Below are 27,353 nucleotides of genomic sequence, written 5' to 3'. Positions count from 1 at the left end.
TGTGCCACAGGTGGTGGATGCCTGCTGTGCCCTCCACTACATTGTGGAAGGCAAGGGGGACGCTTACATCCAGGGAGCCTGCTGGGCGTGCCCTGGGTAAGAGCTGCCAGGTGCCACCCCCATCTGCCAGGCCCACCAGAATGGACTCCAAATCAGGGAGGCCCTCTGACAGAGCTTTGCGGCCAGGCTCCAGTGATCTTCACGCACAAACATCCACCCCTCACCATCTGGCCCCACCACCACTGCTACACTGCACATCCACCACCCAGCATCCCTCCCTAAAGAGCACAGCACACGTGTGTGTTAACAAAATAAACCATGTATCTACACCCTACTTAAACTCTGAATGGGAAACTGTGTATGGTTGGTGGGGCGGGGAAGCACAGTGTACTCAGGGTGGGAGGGGGAGGGCTGTCAACCTAGAGAGGAGTGGGAGGGATCAGTCCAGGGCTTGGGTGGTAGGCCATGAACCCTATCAACCCTAGGATCTCCTGCCCCCCCCAGGATGTGGGATCCTCGGTGGGGCGGAAAGGGGGCAGAGAGCTCCGGGAGGTAAGGCCATGGGAGGGGCATGATGGGGAGGGGAGTGGCAGAGGGCTTGGTGGCAGGGGCCTGGGCTGGGGGGTGGCAGGGAGCTAGGTGGGAAGAGTGGCAGCGGGGGTGAGGAGGCGAGCCACATTGGCCACATGCTCCCACAGGGTGCTGCTGATGCCATCGAGGTTCGTAATAAGCCCGTCCCAGGCTGCCCTCCACCACTCAAGGTCAGCCTCGGTGAGTTGAAAGTGCTGCTTGGCCACCTGGGGCTGGCGGTGGCTGGCCAGATCCTCTTCTGCTCACCAATGGGCTCTCTGGCCACAGCCCCGATGGTGTGCTGCATTGGGATGGGGGGGCCTGGGTGCTCTCCACCTCCACCAGGGGGCTCTGTGGGACAATGGAGAGTGTGGGGCTCTCTCGGCCCTCGGATGGTACAGGCTGTATGGAGAGAAAGACAGCAAGTCAGTACTGTATAATAGCCCTGGGGACTGTGACCATGGGGTGGCATCCCTCCCCGTCAGGGCACCATCCCCCATCCTGGGGGGCCATGGATTGGTTGGGAGTTCCCAGACTGTGTGGCGCTGTCCAGCCCTGTCTACCCATCACCCCGCGTGTGGCTCACGGCACTGTCCACTAATGCAGAGGCATTTCGCCTCTTCACACCCATTTCATGGAGGACCTCCTCCTCCTTCTATAGGCCAAGGAGGTCCCTCAGCAATCGCTCTGTCCAGGAGGGAGACCATTTTTTTCCCCACTCCTGCTCTGAGCGGGGGGCCCTGTGGGAGCTGGCTGCTGGCCAGGGCTCAGAGCTGCTGCTCCAGGGCTGCGCTGAGGGCGTGCTTTGGGAGCTTGTGCTGGGGCTGCTCTTAACATGCTGTTAGCTTCCTGCCACAGAGTTCCTGCAGCCATGTTGCTTTAAGAGTGGCCAGACACAGGGATCATAGAGCCCAGCTGCTGTGGGCTACAGTGTCCCCATGCTCCAGCTGGCTGGTGCCATGGCAGACTCCTCGTTCGAAAGAGCGGGCTGTGGAGCATCCACACATGTACTCTTTCAAAATAGTTTTGCGAAAGGGGACACTCTTCCTGATACAGGATCGGGGTTCGGATTTCAAAGTCTGCACCACATTCCTTCGATTTTCTTTCGAAAGAATGTGTTACACATATAGACCATCCTCACGTTCTTTTGAAAGAGGGACGGATATTCTGAAGTTTCTTGCACATGTGGACACAGCTATAAAGAGGAGGAAAGATGGCAAATTTAATCCTCCTGGGCAGTTTTGGAGGGGAGCAGGTAGAGATCCAACAGTTTTGCCTGGTTTATAAACTATTTTTTAAAACCACCCCTGAGAAAATACTTACTTTTTCGAAATGATGTAGTGCATAGAAACGTTTATTAGCCTACACAGCACAGGCAATTTCAGCTGACTTCACAACTTCTCACAAGAGGGAATCAATGTGTTACAGACATGGGAATGCAGTTTTCTGTTCCAGCAAAGCCGTGCTCAATGCAAAAATCTACGAGCAAGGCAAGGTGGCATTAAGCCATCCTTACATACCTCTGGCCCTAGATTCTTGCAAGTTTATGCACAGCTGTTCACGGCTTGGAGGAATCATTCCAACGACCAAGAGCCTCAGTCAGAGTTATGAGTATCCTGACCCCAATTCCTTCTGTCAAGACATGCCCCTATGGGTGAGTCAAATTGTGAACCCATTGGGTCACTTTGTGTTACACCCTTCATGCTGGATAATGACTTTCATGTTGTATTGCCATCTGCTTTGTAGAGGAGAGCAAGGGGGCTCAGACCTCATTGCATTGTTTCCCCCTTCTGACAACAAGGATTATTACATGGCCTCAAGTGGTGGAGCTAAAGCCTGAGCCTGCCCAAACCCCACTGCTTTGGGTGGCAGGACCAAAGTCTTCACAGTTTCAGCGTCAGGCAGGGGGCCTGTAACCTGAGTGCCAACACTGAGGCCTGATGCCTTTGGACTTCAGCTTTGGGCTGAGCAGTGGCACTTAGGCTTTGGCCCCAGCCCCCAGCAAGTCTACCTCCAACCCTGGTGAATCCATGAAATGGAATCACAACCCACGTTGAGGTCCTGATCCACAGTTTGAGAACCACGGGAGTAGAATAGAGCGTCCATGTTGTAGCAGAAAGCCTATGTCTGAGGAGCTGTGACAAAACCATAACGGATCATCAGTATTGAATGATTTTCCTTCTAGGAGTACTTTTTCTACTGATAGGACCACTGAGATTGCTTGACTGTACACAGGCTTATGCAGGGATGTGCGTGTGTCTGTGAAAACTTCCTCAGTAAACACATGAGCTGTGTCTACATGTGCAACAAACTTCGAAATAAATGGCCCTTTTTTGAAAGAGCGGGAGGAGCATCCACATGTGTAAACCCGCCTTTCGAAAGAAAATCGAAAGAACGGGGCACAGACTTCAAAATCCGAACCCTGATCCCGTATCAGGAAGATCGCTCCCTTTCGAAGTAATAAATCGAAAGAGTGCATGTGTAGACGCTCCACAGTCCGCTCTTTCGAAATACGGGTCCGCCATGGCGCCAATCAGCTGGAGCGCGGGGCCACTCCAGCCAGCAGCAGCAGGGCTCTATGGCCCCTGCGTTCAGCTGCCTTAAAGCTGCACGCACACAGGAAACCCGTGGCAGGAACCTGAGAGCGTGCTAGGAGCACTCTGCGCACGCGCTCCAGCCTGACTCCAGCACCCTCATGGCCAGGATCCAGCCCCCCCCCGCGCGCCCCACAGCCCCTCCTCCGAGCCCCTGCAAGGCTCCCAGGGGGAGAAAAAAAAAGGGCTCCCTCCTGGACAGAGTGGGAGCTGCAGGACCTCTTCAGCCTCTGGCAGGACGAGGAGGTCATGCACCACATGGGCGTGAAGCAGCGCAATGCCACAGCCTTCGGCCGCCTGGCAATGGGCCTCCACACCAGGGGTCACCCGGAGCGTACTGCGGAGCAGGTATGGTCCAAAGTAACAGAGCTGCACCAGGGATATGCCCGGGCCAGGGACCAGGCCGGACACGCCAGGGCAGGACCAGCAACGTGCCCCTTCTATAGAGAGCTACGGAGCATCCGGGGGCCCCAGGAGAGTTCACCCCCCGTGGCTTTCCTGGACACCTCCGGGGATGAGCTGCAGCCAGAGGAGGAGGAGGAGCAGCCCAGATCGGGGACCCAGGAGGGCAAGGGGACCATGGACTGGTCGAGCAAGGAGGGGGAACTGACTATAGTGATCCCCTCCCGCTCCTCTAGCCAGGCGACCGAGGGCCGGACATCTGTGCTGTAGTGCGGGTGTGGTGGTCGTTGCCCCTGCCTCAGGCCCATTCTGCCCCCTTCTATCTGGCCCCTGGCCAGTGCAGCCCCCACCCCCTCCTGTCCAGCCCCTGCCCCATCCGGCCCCTTGCAGGGGTGGGTTCCCCTTGCTTCAGCCCCCCCACCCTCCTGGCCCCACCTTACCTCCACAAGTACAGCCCTGACGGTGGCCTTGCCCACCCCGAATTGCTGTGCCATGGAGCGATAGCTTCCAGATGGCGACAGCGACCCGTTTCTCCAGGGTGAGGGCTGGCCGCATGCAGGTGTCCTGGTGCCAGAGTGCGGGGGCGAGCCAGTGGCAGATCTCCTCAAAGGTCTGTCTCGACGTGGAAGTTCTGCAGCCACCTTTCCTTGCCCCACTCCCCTAGTACCACGCGCTCCCACCAGTCAGTGCTGCTGGGGTGCGTCCAGAGGCATCGGGACACCTGGGGAGGCGCCTGGCGGTGCCCTGGTGGGGGAAGCCCTGTGGCCCCGGGGGGACCGCGCAGCCACCCGATGAGCTCGGGTGCAGCTGCGGCGAGGGTGCACAGCACTGCCAGCAGGGTGTCCATGATGAGGGGGTCCTCCTGCAGGAGCTGTCGCTGGGCCTCCATGGTGGGCACGAGTGGGCTCTGCTGGGCTGGGACAGGCTGGGCAGCACTCAGCTCGTGTGGAGGAGAGGGCGGAGGGAGGGGCCCTTTAAAGGAGGCGGCTGGCTGCTGCCCTGGAAGGGCTTGTTGGCCATGGGACCCCGTCCGCGGCGTTTCCTGCCTCCCTTCTTTCGAAAGAGGGCTGGGAGCTGTGTGGACGCTCTCTTTCGAAAGACCAGGGCAGCACTTCAAAAGAGCGGATCGGAACGCCGATCTGAAAAATGGCGGCAGGTGCTCTCTTTCGATGGCCGCTTTTTCGAAAGCCGAATTTCAATTTTCGCCCTTTCAAAAGGGCGCTGACGTGTAGACACAGCTATGGGGGAAAAAGGGGCATAACCCTGTGAGAGTCTTTACCTCTATGTTCACCCCTTTTTACGAGGTAATGATACATACAGTAGAAAGTGTGCCTTGGGAAGTATCATTGAAAACTCATACTTTGGTGTTATCTTTATAAAGTATGTGTGGCAACACTGTGTGAAATGATACAGTTCTTTGTATGACATAGCTGAGATGTGTTCCACGGTCAGAAAAGGAGGCACAAACCAGTTCCTCAAAGGCAAGAGACAAACCGATGCCCCAGCCAGGTGTCAGCAAGCGCAGTGGACTAACACCTGGATAAGGGGCCATTCTTTGGCAAGAAAAAAGGTGAGGGTGAGAATTCTATATTTTGGCAAAGAAAGAGCTGAAGGTTCAGGTCCTCTTGCTGTCTCCTGAACCTCATCTGAAGATGATTTTCAAGTTAAAAATCCCTGTTGTAAGAATGGGGAACAGGAGCCCCAAACCATCTTTCTCCCTTCATCTCTATTTGTGGCATCAACACCACTTGAAGGACAGAGGAAGTATCACTGGGGATCTTGACGAAAAGGAGATCAAACGGTAAGACTGCTAGAACATGTGGGGAGAGACCTGCTTTGAATTCATTTAGCTTGCTAAGTTAGGTGTCAGTTTCATTTTACTATTTATTTCTTGGTAACCTGACTTTTATGCCTCAGTACTTCTAATGTTGGCTTCGCAATCAGAAACAGCCTAGTTGGCTCAGTCATACCACCAAATGTGGGAACTGAGAGAATGCTGAAAATCCAGCTTCAAACACCAGTGGGCATGGTCAACATCTTCAGGGTCTATGCGCCTACTTTAACTTCTGCCCAGGAAGTTAAGGACAAGTTATATGATGAACTCAGCGTTGCCATCAGTGAAGTACCTTCCCATGAGCCGCTATTCATCCCTGGTGACTTCAACACCAGAGTTGGCAGCGACCACCACAGCTGGCCATCCTGTCTGGGACAGTTTGGAACAGGGAAGATGAATGAAAATGGACAGCGCCTCCTTGAACTCTGCTCCCAACATGACTTCTGCGTAACCAATACCTTCTTCAACGTCAAACCCCAGCACAAAGTTTCGTGGCGACACCCAAGATCGAAACATTGGCACCAGCTTGACCTCGTCCTCACCAAATGCAGCTGTGTAGGTAATGTCAGGGTGACACATAGCTACCACAGCGCAGACTGTGACACTGACCATTTGCTTGTGTGTAGTAAGGTGCACATCCAGCCGCAAAGATTCTTTCGCTCCAAAAAGGAAAGGAGGCCGCTCATTGACACTGGCAAGACTTGTTACCCTTCAAAAGTATGCAAGTTTGTCCAAGCACTTGAAGAGGCCTTGTCCCGCCCAGACAACACTGATATCAGCAAGAGATGGGAACAACTGTGGGACGCTATCTATAATACTGCGATATCTACCTTTGGGAAGAAGACAGTCAAGTCTGCTGATTGGTTTGAAGCCCACACTGAAGTGCTGACGCCCCTGATTGAGAAGAAGAGACAGGCACTGGCTGCACACAGGTCCTCTCCCAGTGAGATGAACCTGCGGCACTCCGGTCTGCTTGGAGTCAAGTGCAGCAGGTTGCTCAGCGGTGTGCCAATGATTACTGGCTCCAACTCTACTAAAAGATTCAGCAGGCCACGGACACTGGTAACATGTGAGGAATGTACGATGGGATCAAGCAGGCCATCGGTCCATCACAAAGAAAGACTGCCCCACTTAAGTTGGCCACAGGCGAGGTCTTGAAGGACAGAACCAAGCAGATGGAACGCTGGGTGGAACACTACTCACAGTTGTACGCCAGAAAGACCGTAGTTACAGAGAGAGCCCTGAATGCCATCAAGCCTCTGCCCACCATGACTGAACTCGATGCTGAGCCCACCTTGGAGGAACTCAGCGACGTGCAAAAAACACTCTCTTCTGGAAAAGCCCCAGGGAAAGATGGTATTCCCTCAGAAATCCTCAAATGCGCCAACGGTACCCTAGTTTCAGAGCTGCATGGAATACTTTGCCAATGCTGGAGAGAAGACAGTGTACCTCAAGATATGAGGGATGGTAACATCATTATTGTCTACAAGAAGAAGGGTGACAAAAGCAATTGTAACAACTATCACGGCATCTCCCTTCTCAGTACCGTGCGGAAACTATTTGCACATGTTGTTCTGAAGAGGATCAATGTTCTTGCGGAGAGAGTCTACCCTGAGTCTCAGTGTGGGTTCAAAGAGCTGAACAGTCCACCATAGACATGGTTTTCTCTGTTAGGCAACTACAAGAAAAGTGCAGGGAGCAGAACAAATCTCTGTATATTGCCTTCATCGACCTGATCAAGGCATTTGACCTTGTCAGCAGAAAAGGTCTGTTTGCGATTCTGGCTAAGATCGGCTGTCCCCCAACTCTGCTCAGCATTATTAGGGCCTTCCATGAAGGGGACCGTCATATATGACGGATCCACATCCGAACCCTTTGAGATTCTCAGTGGAGTGAAGCAGGGGTGTGTGCTGGCTCCAACACTGTTCAGCATCTTCTTTGCAGTTTTGCTCAAATATGCGTTCGGAACTGCTACAGAAGGCATCTCTTTCCTCACTAGAATGGACGGCAACCTCTTCAAACTGTCAAGGCTTAGAGTGAAGACCAGGGTGCTTACGAAGCGTCTCAGGGAGTTCCTTTTTGCTGATGATGCAGCTATTGCTGCTCACACTCAGCAGGAACTGCAGTCACTCATAACTCGCTTTGCGGATGCATGTATGGAATTTGGGCTCACAATCAGCTTAAAGAAGACCCAGGTGATGGGCCAAAACGTGGGTAATGAGCCATCTATCAATGTGCTAGACTACGAACTTGAAGTCGTCCATGAGTTCGTGTACCTAGGCTCGACGATCTCGGACAACTTGTCACTTGTTAGTGAGATCAAGAAGCGCATTGGAAAAGCCGCCACAACGTTCTCCAGGCTGACGAAGAGAGTATGGGCTAACAATAAACTCACTGTACACACCAAGGTGCAGGTCTGCACAGCCTGTGTTTTGAGCACACTGCTGTACGCCAGTGAAACATGGACTTTGCGCTCAAAGCAAGAGCAGAGGCTCAACACATTCCATATGTGCTGCCTTAGGCGCATACTCGGTATCTCATGGCAGGACAAGGTCCCCAATAGCGCAGTGCTTGAGAGGGCAGGCACCGCCTCCATGTTCACCCTTCTCAAACAGAGGCGTATGCGCTGGCTGGGCCATGTGTCACGCATGACGGATGGCCGAATACCGAAGGACCTCCTCTTCGGCAAAGTGGTGTCTGGAAAGAGGCTGAAAGGGCGACCTAAATTGCACTACAAGGACACGAGCAAGCATGAGTTCAGTGCTCTGTCTATTAGTGTGAACGCCTGGCATTCGCTCGCCTCAGACAGGCATGCCTGGAAACAGGGAGTGAAGGAAGCTCTTACTATGTATGAAACTACCTTGGTGAAGGAAGCGGAAGACAGGAGAGCCCTCAGGAAGATCCGTGCCCATGATACCAGAGCAACATCTGCCTACTGCTGGTCACAGTGCGGAAAGGACTGCCACTCCCAGATTGGATTGCGCAGCCACAGAAGACGCTGCTCGAATCAGTCCAACTGGGGCGCAAACCCATGATCCCTCGGGATCAAAGGATGCCTACTATTACTACTTCTAATCACTTAACATTAAGCTTTTTGTCATTAATATACTTGTTTTATCTAAACCAATGGGCTTTGACTGAAGAATTTGGCAAACTCCTTTTGAGAACAAGATTTTGGGCATATCTTCTATGAATAAAGCGATGGACTTTATTTGAGTTTGTGTTGTCCAGGAGAAGGCTGGGCGGAATTCAAGAGTGCTTGGTCATAGCATTCATGTAGATCAGCTGGGAGGAATTTAAATACTAGAGGCTGTGAGTGAGCAGACCAGGAGTGGTTGATCTCATTAAAAAAGGCAATCCACAATGGAAAACTGAGGGGACCCATCTGTTCAAAAGTCTGGATTACACCCTGGGAAATGGCATAACCCCTCTTTTAAAGCCACCTGCTTTTCTAAGCAAGAGGCTGGATCATCACAGTATGCAAGAAAACCAGGCCAAAGAAGAATGATGCTGACCCAATGAGGACTCATAGGAAAAGTGATATCAACTTTGGTAGGCTATATTCAGGACAGTTTTCTGAAGATCTGTCTCTCTCCAGAGCATTTTAAAAATAAAAGTGCTCATGGTTAAGAAATTCCATTTCTAATCTGGCCTTCCTTGCTTGATTGCCATATTGTCCCTGCAGGGGCTAATCAAAAAGTTCTCACAGCAAAGTGGAACTCTGGCGGAGCTTCTAGAAGCTAATGGTGGCTCCGAGGGACTGGAGCATTGGTTCTGGAGTCTAAGGATGCCGGACTGCCACCAAAGGTGCCAGACAAGAGCTCTGGGCCTGGAAGTGTGTCGTAGAGATATAGAGTGAGGAACAGTCAAAGTAACCAAAGCCAGAAGGCTCACTTGCACATTTGATACAGCCACTGAGTCCACTGACAACAGACTAGTGTCCATTCAGAGAAGGAGACTGGCCCACACTATGGTCTTATCAGAGAAGACAAGTCCCCCACCCGGGGAACCTCCTAAGACAATAAAATGCGGTTTATGTCTATATGGTTTCACGACAAGAACTCATTTGGAATATAGCAGAGAAGGAATGAATACAGCAGTTAAATCAGTGGTTCTCAAACTTTTTGGCATCATGCCCCTCTTTTGATTTTTGAGAAACCCTCACGCCTCCCCAACGTCTTTTTTACCACGGGCCAGCCACCCCAGCCACCTGCCCGAGCCCCTTCCCTCCCCCAAAGCCAGGCACCACCAGCCCCTCATCTAACCGAATCCTCCCCTCCCTCCTCAACCCACACTCACTCACCTTTGCAGAAGGCAGCTAGCTCCGTGTGGGCCTTCACCAGCTGCCTGCTTTTTATAGTGGCTGCGCTGGGTCGCCCACGTGAAATGGCAGGGGATGAGAGCCGGAAGCAAGGGCCTGCTTTTTCTTCGGGTGGAGGGGGAATAACTGAGGGGGGGTTGGGTTGCCTCATGCGCCCCCTGGAATTTCTTCACACCCCCCAGTTTGGGAAACCATGAGTTAAATGATTCTGTGGCACAGGGTGCTACTGGAGAGACTTAACTGGGCATGTTAGCCATAATAAAATTTTGATCCCAAGTAGCGCTTCAGGAAAAAAAAATGTGAAAAAGAGGACAGGCCACAGGAGATCTGAAGACAAAGTTTCTGCAAAAATGTCCTGCTTGTCTCTTGGAATGATTTGGCCATCAGCTCATGAAGTAACAATGCTGCCCTCTATTGCTCTGCAACAGAACGGCGTGCAATAGGAGAAGGATTTAAAAGTGCAATATGACCAAGCATTAAAAAGCAGCTTGAGTCAGAGTTCAAAATGATTTACTAAAGAATCAAGACGGTAGAAATAATTCATTCTGGATTCTTCTTATTTACCTTCTGGTTTGAGACATTAGCAATGACTTGGTTCATGCTTTTGAATGTTTCTCCATAACTGTGAGGGCTAGCAACTCTAAGGATGATAACTGAACTTTATTCCTAATGTGATAACAGGAGCCGGGGGTTTAAGGAAAACATCAACTAGCATAAGACTTGCAATAAAGTGTTAAGAGCTGGTCACACTGAGCCTGACAGAGCATTTTTACAGCGCTACGGTCTTTATGAGAAGTAGGAGATTCTTTTTCTCCCTAGTTAAGCACCACTGACTGAGAGAAACAACTGAGGATAGTAAGTGTTTATTAAAGTTAACAGCCTTGCTGAGGAGATGTTTTAATATGGGATATGGATGACAAGGGTAAGTGCCTGTCCAAATTACTGATTCAACGTTGTACTTGACTACATTTCAAGATATCTTAGCTCCAAGCCTTTGGCTCATTTCTCTACACTAAATTATCCTTTGAGGAGGGAAGGTTTTTGGAGGTGTTCCCACTAGAACTGAGTTCCCCAGACTATGGGATGTACCCCCCATAGGGAACCATGGAGAAATCTGTTGAGTGCCTGTGCCAGCCCCAATGGGCGGGGGCAGGGAGGAAGGGCCATCAAGCCCATATCCACCCCCAGCTCTGCTTTGGTCCCACATTCAGCCACATCCCCCTCTCCAAGCTCCATGTCTGGCCCTATTTCCAGCCCCGCTGTGGATCCTCTCCTGGCCCAGCCCTTGCCCCAAGACTCAGCTGCTGCCTGCAACTTCATTCTCAGCTGGAGCTTGGGCAGACCCAGGAGTGGAGCCACACCTGGCTACCATCCCAACCCCATCAGTTGCCCAGCTGTAGCCCTACTCCCAGCTCCAGACATACCTCCTCCTGTGGCTCGAACCTCAGCCCCCTTACTTCTATATGTCTTTCCCCTCCCCTACCATCCGCAGCCCTGCTCCTGACTCCAGTGGAGAACAGACCTGGGTAAGAGAGAGTGTGACTCAAAAGTTTGGGGACCACTGCCAGTGTTCCCTGTAAGCTGGCTGCTTGATGGGCTGCCCAGGTGAGATTTAAGTGTCACCTACCTGATTAGCAGAGTGCGTAAGGCCCCCTAGAGCCGGCAGCATGTGTTTCTATTGGTGGTGCACATTCACACATGTCGGTGCACATAACAAAATTTATTCTGCCCAAGGATGGAAAAAATTAGAGGGAACATTGGCCAGTGCCATAGAACACAGTATACAGTGCCTTTGAGAAGTGCTTTTGTCCTTTGCTTTCAGCAGATGGAAAACTTTGCTGGGTGCAGCTAGCTACTTGCGCCCCTCTTCCAGCTAGTGATTTTTATACTAGGATTTGCTGTACCGGAAGAGAAGTTTACTCACATTCTCTGTAATGGTAATGTTGGCTTTGTCTGAGCAGAGGTTAGACAAAGGCAGGTTGTGACTAGCTTGGGAAACAGACTCCTTGCTTGTGACTAATGAATAAGGGCAAGCCAAAAAGTATAATTCACTTGTAGCATAAATGTCAAACCTTAGATAAAGCAGAGGTAGCCAGCAGGAAAATCTTGATATTGTACTAGTTAATTTGCCAGGTTTATATCTGCTTTCCACTGGCGGAGCTATCCTAATAGAAAAGTTGATGTAAGTACTATGACATTTGGGGATGCTGGCCTCCTATGTCACTTTGTTTTGCAGAGAGGCACGCACAATATTTTATAATAGGAAAATATAAAAGTTGTTTGCTGTGTAAAAGATGAATGGTTTATATAAATACAAAACATATGATCATTCTATTTGAGTCCAGAGTTTCCAGACAAAAATTGTTTTCTTTTTAAACATATGGTAGAAAAAACTTTCCTGATTATTCCACTGAAGATGTTCCTTATGGCTCTTAACTACATTTTTGACAGCTCTCCAGACACTTAGAATATGTTTCCTTTATTATATTAAGTGACCCAAAGGAATAAGCAAAAGAGAAATTAGGCTGAGCCAAGATTTTACATTAAACCCATTTTCAGGGGGCCAGATTCCAGTATGTTATCCAAAAGCACACTCTTGATTAGCTCTTTCATTGTTCATTTTCCCAATGTGCCTGGTGTGCAATTGATTATTAATATTCCATTGCAATTAATTATGCCTAGCCCATTTGGGCAACTTTTGCTGATGTCAAAATATGTCTTTAAAAACTTATCTGGTACAACTCAGATATAACGGGTGCATTCTGAACAATTTAAATGATCGTCCTTCCAGGGCTGTTTTGTGATTCAGCCTAACTGAAGATCTATACTGTAAACCCTCAAAATGTGTAATTTCAAGTTGCGCTTAACTTGCGTTAATGTGAATTAAACACAACTCAAAATCCCACTCCCCCCCAGCTCTGGTTCAACGCCCCCCACCCCGGCTCTGCACGGCCCTGGTTCAATCCCAACCCCCCCAAGACCCACTCACCACCTGTGCATGGCTCCAGCTCAACGCCCCCGCTCTGGTTCAAACCCCCCTGCCCCAGTTCAACTCCCCCGTGCACGGCTCCCGTTCATACCCCCTGTGCATGGCTTTGGTTCCATCCTCCTGCCCTGGTTCAACCCCCGCATGGCCTGGTTCATCACCCGCATGCGTGGCCCACAATATTTTCTGCTCTGATTGCTCTGCTCAGTGTTTTGAGGTCCGCTGCCCTGTTCTGGGAAATGTCTGACAGCGGAGTGTGCTGCTCTTTGGGAACACAGAACACATCATTGGAATGGTTCTGTTCTCCCTGCACTGGGAACACGGTGGCAGGCAGACTGTTGCTGCAGGCAGCAGAAGAAGGGAGACAGACGGTTGTGCTGCTTTTGCATTCCCCAGCACAGACAGCTACTCCTGTGGTCGCTTGCAGGGGCTGAGGAAGTTGTGGGAGAACTGAAGGGAATCCTATGATGTGCAGCAAACAGCTCTGCCTTCCCACACCACTGCACTGTACATTGCTCACTCTTGATGAGGGTACGCCCAAAGTGGACATGATCTGTGGGCAGAGGGAGCATCCTTAGTGATTTTTCTTTTGTTGACTTTTGGGTGTTGACATAAGTTCTGTTGATAAAACTTGGTAGTGAGGACCAGGCCCAAAGCTGCTCAGAAAAGCCTGAGCATTTAACTCTGCAATGGTACCATTAGCAATGGTAAATGAGCAGAAAAGTCTGCCTCCTCTCCAACCCCTCACAAACCCCCTCTGTATCCCTTTATCCAAAACAGTAGATTAATAAGATTCCACTGGGACAGTTACAGAACCAGAAAAGAAAAAAGGAACAGATTCAAGTCTGATCTTCTGAAATGCACCAAGGGCCAAAGTGTGAACTAAGCACCCAGCCACAGTTGCTGGGCTGGGCTTTGGTCTGTTTTAAAAGCATAATCCTCCATCCTCGCCAGACTGCTCTGTGACTCCAGAACTACAAGCTGAAGAGAGCTCTACGAATTGTCCTGAGAGCCCATAGGTTGAAGGCAATGACACATATTTCTGCAGTGGCACACCAATTGCTCCTAACTTGACCATGGGCCAAAGGCTTTGCTCTATATAGGAGTCATATATAACCTTCTACCTCCAGCCCTCCTAGTACTTATTCATGCAGCGGAACTAATAGGAAGTTCTCCACAGACATGGATAATGAGGCTGGATTCCCCCTATGTACATGATTTTTTTTTTAAAAATGACAGATTACTATATAACCCAGACTACAAGGAGTTTGTATATTGTAAAGCCAGAAGCGTGTTCAACTCCTGCAAGAAATCCACAGTCTTGGGTTAATGGTCTGTTTAGTCAATGCTGTCCTATTTACTAAACTGGGTTCAGTTCCAGCCTCTGTTTCTTGAAGACCTTTCAAATAAAGGAAAGATAACTTTCCATGTTCTTTATGCTTGTAGGCTTTATACTACTAATTGTGGAGCACAGTATTAATTTAGGATAATAAAATACTAAGGTAGCTCTTCTAGTTTTGCTCCCTGAACTGGTTCTGATTGATTCTGGGAACAGATCTTTATAGCAGACTAGATGAAAAATGTCAGCTGTTCAGACTCCATGCCCTGTCTGGCTGCTGATTTAACAGATTCCTGTTTCTCAAATCTTGTTGTATCATTATCATTATTTTGCAAATGCTTTTACCCTAGGAAATTAGCTGTAATATTTTAGTTGAAACTGATTTCCCCTCTGAGCAAGTAATATGACTGAACAGACCTCAAACTGCACTTACCACATTTTAAAGCTTTCTGTAATATTTTGATGTGTTTTGTTATTTGAACCATTTAAACAGCCAAATGCTTTTTTCCTTTAATTGACTGAAACCAAAATAAGTATAAAAGGAAAAAAAAGCTTTAATAAACTAACAATTCTGCTGGCAAGTGTCATTATAATTTGCATTTGCAATGTCCCTTTCGTGCTGAAATACTTCACTAACAGAAGCATTGAACTGCTGTCATTTTAGATGATCACAGCTATTAAACTCCACAAAGTCCTACAGGGAAAGAGAAATTTTGGCTTGGGACAATTTGCTGTTCTTACAAAAGCCCCTGAGAGCCAGAGAAAAGAGAAGCTCTGTTTCAGGTCTAGTGCAAAGAAGTCAAACAGACCTTGGGCTGATGTTACCTTCAAAGAATTAAGTTAGGGACTCAGCCTACCAAGTTTCATATGCAGCTCTGATTAACCTAGGTAAATTGCATACCATAGGTTCAACTTCTCTAATCAGGCATCCTCAGCAACTGACTGGTGGTGGATTAGAGAATTTTGCAGACTGTGGGAGGTTAATACTGTCCTGCAGCATTACTAACACTGCTGCTGCTTACTGGGATCTTAGAAGACATTTAGGAGTAAATTACAGCTGAATAACATAACAGAACATTAAAATTTTTCCAGCACACCTATGAACAACAGTCTGACTCTCTCGACCCCCCCTACCAACAATAAAAGAAGAAGAACTCTATGTGGACTCCCCCTGAGGGTCGTAGTGAAAGTCTGGACTTCTACGTACAGTGCTTCCGCAACCGTGCTCAGTCTGACATCATACACAAACAATGCCAAATGAGACACAATCTCAACTATGCTGAACGCTATGCTGTCCAGAGTCTCAAAAATAATCAAGACATCATAATCAAACCAGCTGACAAAGGGGGTGCTGTTGTCATCATGAATAAATCAGACTATGAACAGGAGGCAGCCAGACAACTCTCCAACACCACATTTTACAGACCTCTCTCTGCTGATCCCACTTTGGAATTCCAAAGGAAATTACAACAACTACTGAAGGAACTCCCTGCTGCTACTCAGGACCTCATTAACTCAGACACACCATTTGAGCCGCAGCCTGGATTATTCTATTTACTTCCCAAAATCCACAAACCTGGAAACCCTGGACGCCCTATCATTTCAGGTATTGGCACCCTTACCACCGGACTATCCAGTTACGTGGACTCCCTCCTCAAACCCTATGCCACCAACGCTCCCAGCTATATCCGAGATACCACCGACTTCCTGAGGAAATTACAAAACATCGGAAAAGTTCCTGATCACGCCATCCTTGCCACAATGGATGTAGAGGCTCTGTACACTAATATTCCACATAAAGACGGATTACAAGCAATCAGGAACACAATCCCTGATGCCACCACAGCCAATCTGGTGTCTAACCTCTGTAACTTTGTTCTCACACACAATCATTTCCGTTTTGGGGACAATTTATACCTCCAGATTAGTGGAACTGCTATGGGCACCCGCATGGCCCCACAATATGCTAATATATTTATGGCTGACCTGGAACAACGATTCCTCAGCTCTCGTCCCCTATTACCACTCCTCTACTTAAGATACATTGATGACATCTTTATGATTTGGACCCATAGTACAGAGGCTCTAGAAGAATTTCACAGAGACTTTAACAATCTACACCCCACCATCAAATTATGCCTCGATTACAACATGCAAGAGATACATTTCCTGGACACTACAGTACTAATCAAGGATGGCCTGATCAGTACCACACTGTACCGAAAACCTACTGATCGCTATACTTATCTACATCCTTCTAGTTTCCATCCTGCACACGTGACTAGATCCATTGTTTACAGTCAAGCTCTTAGGTACAATCGCATTTGCTCTGATCCAACTGACAGAGACCTAAAACTACAAGAACTTTACCAAATATTCATAAACCTGAATTACCCACCAGGTGAAGTAAAAAAACAAATCGACAGGGCCAGACGCATACCCAGAGACCAGCTACTCCAAGATCGGCCCAAAAAAGCCAAGAACAGAACACCACTGGTCATCACCTACAGCCCCCAACTCAGACCACTGCAACGAATTATTAAAGACCCACAACCTATTCTTAATCAGGATGCTACACTCCAGAAAGCCCTAGGTGACATGCCTGTTCTCTCCTACAGACAACCTCCCAATCTCATGAGGATCCGTACTAACAGCCACAGCCTATACCCCAGGAACACCAGTCCTGGAACCTTTCCCTGCAACAAAGCCCGCTGCCAGCTTTGTCCACATATCTTCTCTGGAAATACCATCACTGGACCTAACCAGGTTGCTCACAGAATCACATGCACTTTCTCATGCTCCTCTAGTAACATCATATATGCCATCATGTGCCAACAATGCCCAGATGCTTTGTATATTGGACAGACTTCTAACTCCCTTAGACAAAGGGTCAATGGGCACAAAACAGACATCAAAACACTCCAGATCCACAAACCAGTTAGTCAATATTTTAATGGAATGGGGCATTCTGTCAATGACCTAAAGGTATGTGTGTTACTGAAGAGACATTATCTGTCCTTTTTAGAAAGAGAAGTGGACGAACTGACATTTATATTCAAATTCGGAACATTAACACATGGTTTAAATCGTGATGGGAACTTTCTGAGTCACTATAGGGACTCGTCTGCATACTTGACTCAATCTAATTCTTGATCTTCCCCCCCACCCCTCCACTCTCTGATTTGCTCACCTTGATTATCTTTTTCTGATTTGTCCTCCTTGCTTACTGTTTGTGGTTCTCTGTGCCTTAAATATTGAGTCTGTTCTGGTCTGGCTATGGTCTGAAGAAGTGGGTCTCTCCCACGAAAGCTCACCTAATAAACTATTTTGCTAGTCTTTAAAGTGCTACTTGACTGCTTTTTGTTTTGATAACAGAACATTGAGAGCCAGGACTGGTGGCTGGAAACAAACTGTATGGGACCACAGGAAACTTGGCCACACCCCTGATAAATGGTCATCTAGCTAACTAAAATCATGTTGGATTACAAATGTTGCCGAACAAAGGTGTTCCGGATTAGAGAAGTTGAACCTGTATCACAAACTGCTCTCTAAAGTCTCAACGCTGTTTAGGCCTTCTTTAGATCATAGTTCCAATTCAGTATCTTTGTTCCTAAATTAAATGCTTGAGAGCATCAACTAACATTAAAAGACACCCAGTCATTGATATCAATTGTACTGCCAAGTAAAGAAGCTCACTCTCCTAAATTTTCCTGAATAAAAAGGGATCATGAACCCATGGTTTAAATGTCACAAAAGTACCCACAGATACTCTTGTTGTGCATTTGACTAGCTGTTGTGTGTTCCACTGTTCTACCAAGCAGATTTATTAAAACTGTTGCTGAGACAGTGAGGATGTGAAGGGCCTAAAATTACTCATTTTTAACCTAATCTGTGACACATACTACTTTGTGGACTGAACATTATTCCCTGATTGCTGCCTCAAGGAAAGCTTGCCATCTAGTGGCTCAGATACATTAACAAAAAAAGGGGAGCAGATGGCTGAGATAGTTCCAATTACAACCAGTCGACGTTACTAATTTTTCTTTAGCTAGCTTCTAAGGCTTCATATTTAGGAGGTGACAAATCAAAACTCCCAAGAAAGACATCAGCCGTTTATAAAAGGGAGGATACAGAAGTGCAGGATATCCAGTAGATCTCACTACCATTGACATGATGATGACAGGAAACAGCAATAGGGCTTGGTAACTCACTGTTATTTTATCTTGTGCAATCTGTTTCACTTATGGTTTATGTCTGATTATGATATAAAATGTTATCATTAAAGCTTTAAACTTATTAACCTTAGTAATTGGTGTGGACTGCTTTTCACCTGACAAGCCTTTCATAGGCTTTGGGGCTGTACATGTGTACCTGCTCGAAAAAAGAGTCCTAAGTACCGTTAATCATTTTGCTACTGCCCCTGTGCAATATTGGAGCACAACCTGAAGTGAAGTGCCAATGTACTGTTAGACACAATCCAGCTAATTGTGCTCGGTCCTGCCATGGGGGCAGGGGGCTGGACTCGATGGCCTCTCAAGGTCCCTTCCAGTCCTACGATTCTATGATTCTATGATTGATTCTATAATGTGTCAGGAACATGCTGTTGCAATATTGGCACTGCAAAGGGAGCGTATTCAGTGCATGCTCATTGCAGAGATTACCATGAGCCAGAGTCTGGTCTTGGCACATTTTTATCATACAGCAAAATCCAGCTCTTCACGAAAGGGCATTATTGGAGAAAATATCCAAGCCCTCAAATATTACAATGATGGTTGTCAATCAAAAAAAATTGCAGAAAATGAGTCTGCTCAGAGGAGTTATAATGAAAGATAACATTAACTTATAAATGTAATTTTAACATTAACTTATAAATGGCTAGAAATTATGCACACAGGTACATTAAAAATGCAGACAGATGGCAATATTAAAAAAAAATTTTATGATGCAAATGAAAGAGAAAACCACTCCTGTGATTAACTGTATCATTTTGGTGTCATCTAGGCAGAAGTAATTTCATATACTGTACTGCAAGTGATTTCTTTTCAGCAGCTTTACAGGAACAGGAGAGTCTCATGTACTGAATAACTTCTTGATTTGCCCATGGCCGTATCCATCTCAAATGTCCATCATTTTGAGAAATGTGATTCATTTTACTCCCAAAGTTCCCTATCTTCAATACATATTTCCATACCTTCAGTTTTGTTGTTGAAAATGATTTACAAAAAAAATGAATAAAAAGAGCTATTGACACTAAAAGGAATGCATTCCAAATAACTCACTTCTGCATGAATGATTTAAAGGTTCCTTTTTGTTTTTTTAATCTTTGCACCACTGCATATCAGGGTATGATAGCTGTATCGGGGCCTTAGCAGGTGCAGGTTGAACCTCTCTAATCCAGGACTCCCTAGTCTGGGAATACCTGTGGCCTAGCAAGATCACAGATACTGCTGGACCACGGAGCCTGGTGACCGGGATGTGGGGCCAGCCTGGACTCCAGCAACAGGGGCTCTGATGGCTGGGAGCACAGTGGGGCTAGTGGCAGAAAGTCCAGTGGCAGGAGCCTGGCTAGAGATGAGTCAGATAGGAAGGAGCAGAGGCCACCACCTTGGCCATTGCCTGGAGCAAAGCTGGGCTGGTGGCAGGGGGGCCATTGTTGGGTAACCTGGCCAGGCTGGTGGAACAGGGCAGGCAGCTGGGAGCCTGGCTGGGGCCAGGAGCAGAACTGGGCTTGCATCTAGCAGCACAGTGTCCAGGAGTCCGGCTGAAACTGAGAGCAGAATAAGCAGCCTGGGGAGGGAGTCTGGCAAATGGGAGACTGGCAACCACACTGAGAGCTCAGAGGCTGACAGTAGAGGGGCCAACAATCACCTTCCCAGGTCTGGCAAACTCCCTGGTTTGGGACTGATCAGGTCCCAAGGGGGCTGGACTAGGGAGGTCCAATCTGTATTGAGTTATACTCATGACTGTTTCTTTCTTTAGAGTACTTCATCAAAGTTGCCTATTTTTGACATTATGGGTGATGAAAACTCTGAAAACCAGCTGCTTTGAGGTCAGCCCCAGCAATACTTTGGTAGGTCAGAGTTCTTGGATAGTTGCCAGGTGCAACTCTACAGAGGAGATGCCCTGCGCCAGGAAACGGTAGAAATAGTCACCAGAGACAACAAACCTTCTTCAACAGTTCAGCAGGACAGACTCAAAGTACAATCCTAATGCACCCAAGGGGAGCGGAGTGGGCCTGGTGGGTGTCTTTCTGAGTTTGAGGAGCCGTCTTCCCACGTCCCAGCCAATGGGTGGGTTTGTGGGAGCTGTACGCATCAGACTGTCTCTCCTGCTCTCTCAGACTGTGTCTACACAAGCCCCCTCCTTTGGGCAGGGACATGTCAATGAGGGAGGTTGAAAGATACTAACGAGGTGCTACCATGAATAGGCAGCCCCTCATTAGCGCACGGCCATGTGAAAGCACCTGTGCAGCCGGGGCCCTTTTGGAACAACCCCCCCAGCCGTGGAAAGCCCCTTCTTCCCATTCGGTTTGGCAGATTCATGGCAGCGCCTCACCAGCATCTTTCGAACGCCCTCACTAACATGCCCCTTCCGAAAGCAGGGGCAGCGCTGGGGCGGTTCGCCTGGACGCCACAGGGCTTTGGGACCCTCTGTGGCCGGGCTCCTCCCCCCAGCAGCCGGGACAAGAGCGGGGATGTGTTTGGGGCGCGGCTCCTGGCTCCCCACAAGGGGGCTGTGGGAAGCGCTTGTCCCACCTACATCTGGGGCTCCCCTTGTCGCGTCTCACTGCACTCCCGGGCCCAAGGGCGACGGGTAGCTGCGGGGGCGCCCCGTTTAGTAGATGCCCTTTGGCGGAGGCACATGGGGCCAGTGCTGCCCGAGCCACTCCCCGGGGCTCGCTCCCGCCAGGCTCGGGCTGACGTGGCTGAAACTCCCGCCTTGTCCCCTCTCCTCCTGCGGGGCAGGTTCTCAGGCGGGCCCCGCCCCGGCCGGCTGACGAGATCCGTGCGCGACCGATCGGCAGCGCCAGCCGTTTGCCGCCGCTGCGGGCTGGAGGGGGAGGGGGGGCGGGGGCGGAGAGCGGCTCCCCGTTGGCAGTTGGGGGGCCGGGCCGGGCCGGGCCGGGCCGGGGGGAGAGGCCCCGCCCCCCGCGGCCATGGGCTCCCAGGAAGTGCTGAGCGAGACGGCCCGGCTCGCCTCCTCCAGCGCCTTGCTGCAGGTACCGGCGGCCTCGCCGGCTCCCGCCCAGAGCAGGCGGGCGCGGCCCTGGCGTGTCGTGGGAGGGAAGCTCCGGGGCGGGTGTGTGTACAGTGGGTGTAGGGGTGTGTATAGAGGTGTGTGGGTATGGGGGCGTAGGGGTGTGTGTAGAGCGGGTGTGTGGGTGTGGGGGGTGTGTGGGTGTAGAAGTGTGTGGGTATGGGGGCGTAGGGGTGTGTGTAGAGCGGGTGTGTGGGTATGGGGGTGTAGGGGTGTGTGTAGAGCGGGTGTGTGGGTATGGGGGCGTAGGGGTGTGTGTGTAGAGCGGGTGTGTGGGTATGGGGGCGTAGGGGTGTGTGTAGAGCGGGTGTGTGGGTGTAGGGTGTGTGTGAGTGTAGAAGTGTGTGGGTATGGGGGCGTAGGGGTGTGTGTAGAGCGGGTGTGTGGGTATGGGGGTGTAGGGGTGTGTGTAGAGCGGGTGTGGGGGCGTAGGGGGTGTGTAGAGTGGGTGTGTGGGTATGGGGGTGTAGGGGTGTGTGTAGAGCGGGTGTGTGGGTATGGGGGTGTAGGGGTGTGTGTAGAGTGGGTGTGTGGGGGTATGGGGGTGTAGGGGTGTGTGTAGAGCGGGTGTGTGGGTGTAGGCGTGTGTAGAGGTGTGTGTAGAGCGGGTGTGTGGGTGTAGAGGTGTGTGGGTGTAGGGGTGTGTGTGGAGAAGGCAGGTGTGGGTATGGGGGTGTAGGGGACGTGTGGGTGTAGGGGGTATAAGGTGGTGGGTGTAGAGGAGTGGGAGTGTGGCTATAGGGGATGTAGAGTGTGGGTGGGTGTAGAGGTGTGTGTAGAGGGGTGGGAGTGTGGTTATGGGGGTGTAGGGTGCGGTTGTAGGGAGTATACAATGGTGGGTGTAGAGGTCTGTGTAGAGAGGTGAGATTGTGGGTATCGGGGTCTGGGGGTATACAGGTGTGTGTAGAGGGCAGGAGTGTGGGTCTGGGGGTATACAGGTGTGTGTAGAGGGCAGGAGTGTGGGTCTGGGGGTATACAGGTGTGTGTAGAGGGGTGGGAGTGTGGGTATGGGGGTCTGGGGGTATACAGGTGTGTAGAGGGCAGGAGTGTGGGTATGGGGGTCTGGGGGTATACAGGTGTGTGTAGAGGGCAGGAGTGTGGGTCTGGGGATATACAGGTGTGTGTAGAGGGGTGGGAGTGGGGGTATGGGGGTATAGGCTGTGTAGGGGGTATACAGGTGTGTGTTGAAGTGGGCAGAAGTGTGAGTGTAGGGGAACCAAGTCCAAGCCCTGCTGCCTAGGGCTGAAGGATGTAATTTAGCTCCACAAAGTCCCCTGTGGTATGGGCCCTAAGCAGTTGTCCTTACTGCCACCCCTGCTGCTGGCCCTATGCTTGCAGTGCTGATACACCTAACCTTTGACCCCACCGGGAATCACAGCCCCATACTGAGAAACAATGGTGCAGATAAGCTGATGTACCCATGGTTGAGAAAATTGCCCATGGCAGAGCTGTCCATAAGTTATGAAGAATGGAGGCAAGGACTTTGGGGGGGCCCCCATGCTCAGGGGGCTGGAGTAACCACCATCAGCCATTCTACCAGAATCTCCCCCTCCCTCTCAGCGCCTGTCACCTGCTGCAGATCGGCCGTTTCACATCAACACGCGCACTGGGGGAAGGAGAGAAGTGTAAGGGTGCAGTGTGCTCTGGGGAGAGGTGGAGCTGAGTGAGTAAGAGATGGAGTGGGGGTGGAGCCTGGGTAGAGACATGGAGGGAGTAAGCCCCACCAGAAGAAACTTGGTACCTACATCCTAGGTCTTGCACCCTCCTAAGGATGGCCCTGATCCATGGCCTTATTCCTGTGAGATACTGGACACCTTAGCTATGTCTACACGTGAACCCTACATCGAAGTAGCCTATTTCGATGAATAACGTCTACACGTCCTCCAGGGCTGGCAACGTCGATGTTCAACATCGACGTTGCGCAGCACCACATCGAAATAGGCGCTGCGAGGGAACGTCTACACGCCAAAGTAGCACACATCGAAATAGGGGTGCCAGGCACAGCTGCAGACAGGATCACAGGGTGGACTAGCGCTTCCGGGGCAACGGCTAGCCGCTCCCTTAAAGGGCCCCTCCCAGACACACTCAGCCTGCACAGCATGCAGTCTGAAGAACCATAGGCACACAGACCTCGGGCGACGCAGTCATGGACCCCCAGCAGCAGCAGCAGCGGCAGCAGCCAGAGGTCCACCCAGCCGCCCCTGCAGGAGCAGTACTCGCCTTGCTCCATGCCATGGGGGAGGCAGCTGAGCACCTCCTTGCCACACCGGAGGAGGAGCGGCCCGCAGGGGAGCAGGACTCACCCCCCCAACCCTGCAGCACCCCTCCCCCCCCCCCGCCTCACATGCTGCCGCCTGTGGACCTACCCCACCAGCACCGACTGGTGGGAGCGGCTGGTGCTTGAGGAGTGGGACAACCACCGCTGGCTCAGGAACTTTAGGATGAGCCGGCAGACATTTATGGAGCTGTGCCAGTGGCTCACCCCCGCACTCAGGCACCAGGACACCGCCATGCGGTGTGCCCTCACAGTGGAGAAACGGGTCGGCATAGCTGGCTGGAAGCTGGCCACTCCAGACAGCTACCGATCCGTGGGCCAGCAGTTTGGCGTCGGCAAGGCCACCGTCGGGGCTGTCCTCATGGAGGTAAGAGGACCCACGGGGGGGGAGGCAGCCCTGGCAGGGCAGCGGAGGGGTGGGGAGGGGAGGGCAGGGGGTCCCGGGCAGGGCAGGGCCATGCACACCCTGCTCACCCCTCATTGGTGCTCTCGCATGTGCTTCCCCTGCAGGTTGTGCGCGCCATCAACGCCATGCTCCTCCACCGGCTCGTGAGGCTGGGGGACCCAAATGCCACCATTGCGGGCTTTACCATGCTGGGCTTCCCCAATTGCTTCGGGGCTCTGGATGGGACTCACATCCCCATCCGTGCCCCGCAACACAGTGGAGGACGCTACATCAACCGCAAGGGCTACCACTCACTGGTCCTCCAGGCCTTGGTGGACAGCCGGGGCCGTTTCCAGGACGTTTATGTGGGCTGGCCTGGCAGCACCCACGACGCCCAGGTTTTCCGGAACTCGGGCCTGTGCCGCCGGCTGGAGGTGGGGACCTACATCCCCCAGCGGGAGATCCCTGTGGGGGACACCACCATGCCCCTCTGCATCATCGCAGATGCGGCATACCCCCTCCGGCCCTGGCTCATACACCCGTACACGGGCCATCTCTCTGCCAGCCAGGAGTGCTTCAACCAGCTCCTGAACCACGCGTGCCAGGTGGTGGAGCGCTCATTTGGCCGCCTCAAAGGGCGCTGGAGATGTCTCCTCACCTGCCTGGATGCGGGCCCCACCAACATCCCCCAGATTGTGGGTGTGTGCAGCGCCCTACACAATCTGGTGGAGAGCAAGGGGGAGGCCTTTTTTCAGGGCTGGGCTGTGGAGGCCGGCAGGGCCGACGTGCAGCCACCCGCTGCCCCCAGTCTCCAGGTGGACCCTGAAGGGACCCGGGTCTGGGAGGTCCTGTGGGCCCACTTCGATGAGGCCGCTGGGTGAACTCTGCCAGGCCCCCCACTACGCACCCCCCCTTCCTCCACAACACTCCCTGCCCCTACGCCCACACCACGGAGCACCCAACAGCACCCCCCCCCCCCCACTTTTCCTGGACAAATAAAAGCACGCACTTGTTTGTAAAATCAAACTGGTTTTCTTTGAACTGTTGTTTTAACTAATACCAAACTATATCCAAGAACTTCTAACTATTATAAGTGAAAAATAAAAAAGTATGCATATATTTACAAAAAAAAAACAGGGATTGCAAGGGAGGGGAGAACTATTTACATGGGGGGGTGGGGCAAACGGGGGGTACAAATAAATAAGTCCAAACTATATACAAGGTGGGGGGGGCACGTCCTGGGCCCCACACCCCTATAGTCCGGCACTGGGGGTGGGCGGCTGGGAGCCCCGCCTCGTCCGCAGCCCTGTCCAGGGCTGGCTGGGGGCCGGGCAGACCGGAAGATATGTCCGGCGAGTCTCAGCTGGCCCTAGGTCTCCCTCGGCGGTCCGGCCCTCGGTGGTGGGGCGACGGAGGACGGTGCGGCGACGAGTGGAGCAGCGGGTGGCGCGGCGGGTGGAGCACTCAGGGCAGGCGCAGTGGCAGCCGGCGCGGAATGGGGGGCCAGGTAGTCCACTAGGCAGTTGAACGTGTCCATGTAGGCCCCCCATGCCTCTTGGCGCCAGGCCAGTGCCCGCTCCTGGAGGTGGAGGCGGCGTTGCTCCACCCGCAGGTGCTGCTCCGCGACCTCCAGCTGCCGACGCTGGATGGCCAGCAGCTGGGGGTCCGTCGCTGTCGGATGGTGATGCTGGGTCTGCCGTCTTGCCCGCCGTGGGGCCGGTCGGTCCTCCGCCTAGGGGCTGGCCTGGAGCGATGGCCCCGGAGGGGATTCCGGGACCACTGAAGCCTTGCCGGCGCTCTCTGGTCCTTCTGATGGTGCAGCTGCGGAACACGGGGGGGGAAAGAAGAGTGGAGACAGGCGTTAGTGTGGGACCCGAGCCGTGGCCCTTGTCCCCCCACCCCTGTGCTGCAGGTTCCCCATCCCCAGGAGATGCTGCTGTGTTGGGGTTCACGGGTCCCCCTGCACTGCACCCCGTCCCCCGGCGGGAGTGACTCTCACTTCACTCAGCAGGGTCTGACAGGAGAGGTTTCTTAGGCCACAGATGCCCAGTTTCTCCCAGGAGTGACAGCACAGCAGTCAGAGACAGTCCTTCCAACCTGTCCTGGGGAGAAGACCCCAAGGGGTGCCCCTCTGGGATGTAGCTTTCCCCCTCAGGCTGCCTGCCTTCCAGCTCTCCCTTCCCCTACCCTCTACCTGTGGCTCCCCCCCGATTCAAAGCCAGCTCGGCTCCTCCCTCCTCTTTGTTCAGGGCAGAGGTGTAACCTGCCAGTTGTAGCCCCAGTATCATCCTTTGCCCCTGGGAGCTATTCAGCTTGTTGCTCATGTCTAGCCTGAGTCTCGCATTTGCACTCCCCCCACTCCATCACATGCTGCTGCGGGGTGTCCCACCCCCTCCTCCTGGGGGACCCTAGAGGTTCCGCTCCCCCCTGTCCCGGGGATGGGGCATGGCACTGTCGTGCTGGGGGCGGGAGGGCAGGGGCTGATGCACTCCTGTGAGGGACATGGCCATCTGGGCATGTGGAAGGCCCTGGCCACATATCTATTACCCCCGCCCCTCAACCCCAGGGGTGTACACTGGGGGGGTACATACCTGTAGGTCCACTCCCACGGTCGGGGGACACCTGGGGCGCGGACGCCCGGCTGCTGCTCCGGGATGGGAGGAGGATCTGCAGCCCCGTCTCAGTGGAGGAGGAGTCCCCCTCCTCCTCCTCCTCCTGCTCCGGTGCCCTGGGGGTGGGCTCCAGGGGGGGCCCCCAGGGTGCGGGGGTTACTTCCGGGGCGGACACCCGCTCCGGGGCCTGCTGGGGCTCCTCAGCCGAGGTGTCAAGAGTGGCTGGAGGGGAGGAGGTGTGCTGGGGGCCCAGGATGTCCCTGAGCTCCCTGTAAAGGGGGCAAGCGACGGGGGCGGCCCCTTCACTTTACTCCGGACATGGTCCGGAGTGCAGGCCGGGTGACCCCGGGCGGCCAGGCCCTCGGCTAGCCGAGCTCCTTCACTTTACTCCAGACATGGTCCGGAGTGCGGGCTGGGTGACCCCGGGCAGCCAGGCCCTCGGCTAGCCGAGCTCCTTCACTTTACTCCAGACATGGTCCGGAGTGCGGGCTGGGTGACCCCGGGCGGCCAGGCCCTCGGCTAGCCGAGCGAACGCATCCGCGTTCCGCCTCTTGCTCCCCATTACCTGGAGCATCTCCTCCTCGCTCCAGAGCCCCAGCAGGTCCCGAAGCTCGGCCTCCGTCCAGGAGGGGCCCCGCTGCCGCTTCCCGGCCTGGCTGCCAGCCTGGGAACCCTGGCTGCCCTGGCTCCCCTTGGGGGGGCAATGGAGGCGCTGGGGGGGCTGTCTGTGCTGGCTGTGAGGCGTGCAGGCTGGCCGCGTGTCTGGGCTGCCGCCTAC

At 52.2% G+C, this 27,353-nt stretch overlaps 1 protein-coding gene across 3 annotated transcripts in view; it reads left to right on the top strand.

The window, feature by feature from the left end:
• The first annotated feature begins 21,134 nt into the window (after positions 1-21,134).
• The window catches only part of RFT1 (RFT1 glycolipid translocator homolog), a 37,794-nt gene continuing 31,575 nt past the window's right edge, over positions 21,135-27,353 (top strand). For all 3 annotated transcript variants that reach the window (XM_075005421.1, XM_075005420.1, XM_075005422.1), the window contains exon 1: positions 21,135-21,265. In XM_075005421.1, coding sequence (XP_074861522.1) covers positions 21,203-21,265 — 63 coding nt within the window. In that variant the 5' untranslated portion in view covers positions 21,135-21,202. The remainder of the gene's footprint in view (positions 21,266-27,353) is intronic.

Source organism: Carettochelys insculpta, chromosome 11 (assembly GCF_033958435.1).
Source record: "Carettochelys insculpta isolate YL-2023 chromosome 11, ASM3395843v1, whole genome shotgun sequence".
Lineage (NCBI taxonomy): Eukaryota > Metazoa > Chordata > Testudines > Carettochelyidae > Carettochelys > Carettochelys insculpta.
The sequence above is the reverse complement of the archived record's forward strand: the minus strand, read 5'-3'. Positions and strand labels throughout refer to the sequence as shown.